The following is a 1,316-nucleotide window of genomic DNA, read 5'->3' on the forward strand; positions in this document are numbered from 1 at the left end:
GAGGTCTGGCGCCCTCTTCTGGCCTGCAGACATACACACAAACAGAATATTGTATATATAATAAATAAATAAATATTTAAAAAAAAACTATATATGTTTATTATGTGCAACTTAGTTATTTGGGAGCAGATTTTTTTTTTCTGTTTGCTTGTTCACTTTGAACTCGCTATGCAGCCCAGGATGACCTCAAACTCATGACAATCCTCCTGCTTCATCCTAGTCCTAGGATTACAAATCTGACTTAATTTGCATATCACCCTTTCCCAGAGGCCGTGATAACCTTTTCTGTATCTATTTCAGTCTGCATGCTGCAGAAGTGAGCACGTCTCATTTTTGTTTGCTTGCTTATTTGCTTCTTGTGATGCTTAGAATCAAACCTAGGGCTCCACACATGCCAGCCGAGTGCTGGAATAAGTGAGAGAGCATAAAACTGGTCCTCCGCAGTCTTTAAGAGGGTAGTACTTAATGACTAGCTAGAGTCACCACACCGTACAATATTTAGCCACTTATCAGATCAGACACTGCATGTTGGATGCTTTGTGGTGGAAGGGCCTACCTAGCTAAGGGCTCCGTCCTGGGCAGCTCAACTGGTCCCAGTCACACTCTGAGCTCCCGGTCACGCTCTGAGCACTGTGCAAGCCCTGACAAAGGAAAGTGTTCTTTCTTGGCGCCCCCCCACCCCCGCCCCGCGGTTGGAGGATTCAAGAATCATCTTAGTGAGGCTATGCATTGTTTCCCTTTTTTGGTTCTCTTTGTTTTTGCTCAGAGGCAGGACAACCCCAGGAGCTACACTATGCCACTCCGGTCTTCAAGGAGGTGGTACCCAGGGAACAAGGTGAGCTATGATGGGGACAAGAGATGCTTTTGGAATGAGACAAGAGTCCCTGCGACATCACTGTGAGCAGGGACTTTGTATCTGGGATATGGGGACCCCAGGTGCCCAGAAAGTCAACAGTAATCAATAACAGCTCCCACAAATATGTCAGGTGCTGAGGCTGGAGGAGAAAAAGACAAGGTAGAGAGACTGTCTTCTAAATACTTCCAAGACAGGCTGGAGAGATGACTTGTCCCTTCCAGAGGACCTGCGTCCACTTCCCATGCTCAAGTCAGGCAGCTCACGACCGCCTGTAACTCAGCACCTAGCCTCCAAGGGCACCTGTGCCCACATGTGCATACACCCCTCACACGCACGAAATTAAAATAAGAATAAAAAACATCAAAAAAGCCGGGCGGTGGTGGCACACGCCTTTAATTCCAGCACTCGGGAGGCAGAGGCAGGTGGATCTCTGTGAGTTCGAGACCAGCCTGGTCTACAA

The 1,316-nt window shown here is 47.6% G+C and overlaps 1 protein-coding gene across 1 annotated transcript in view; it reads left to right on the top strand.

Annotated features, from left to right (window-relative positions):
- The window catches only part of Milr1 (mast cell immunoglobulin like receptor 1), a 16,472-nt gene that overhangs the window by 13,699 nt on the left and 1,457 nt on the right, over nucleotides 1–1,316 (top strand). Inside the window, exon 6 of the mRNA XM_005350418.3 lies at nucleotides 767–835. Coding sequence (XP_005350475.2) covers nucleotides 767–835 — 69 coding nt within the window. The remainder of the gene's footprint in view (nucleotides 1–766; nucleotides 836–1,316) is intronic.

This window comes from Microtus ochrogaster, chromosome 7 (genome assembly GCF_000317375.1).
Source record: "Microtus ochrogaster isolate Prairie Vole_2 chromosome 7, MicOch1.0, whole genome shotgun sequence".
NCBI classification, from domain to species: domain Eukaryota; kingdom Metazoa; phylum Chordata; class Mammalia; order Rodentia; family Cricetidae; genus Microtus; species Microtus ochrogaster.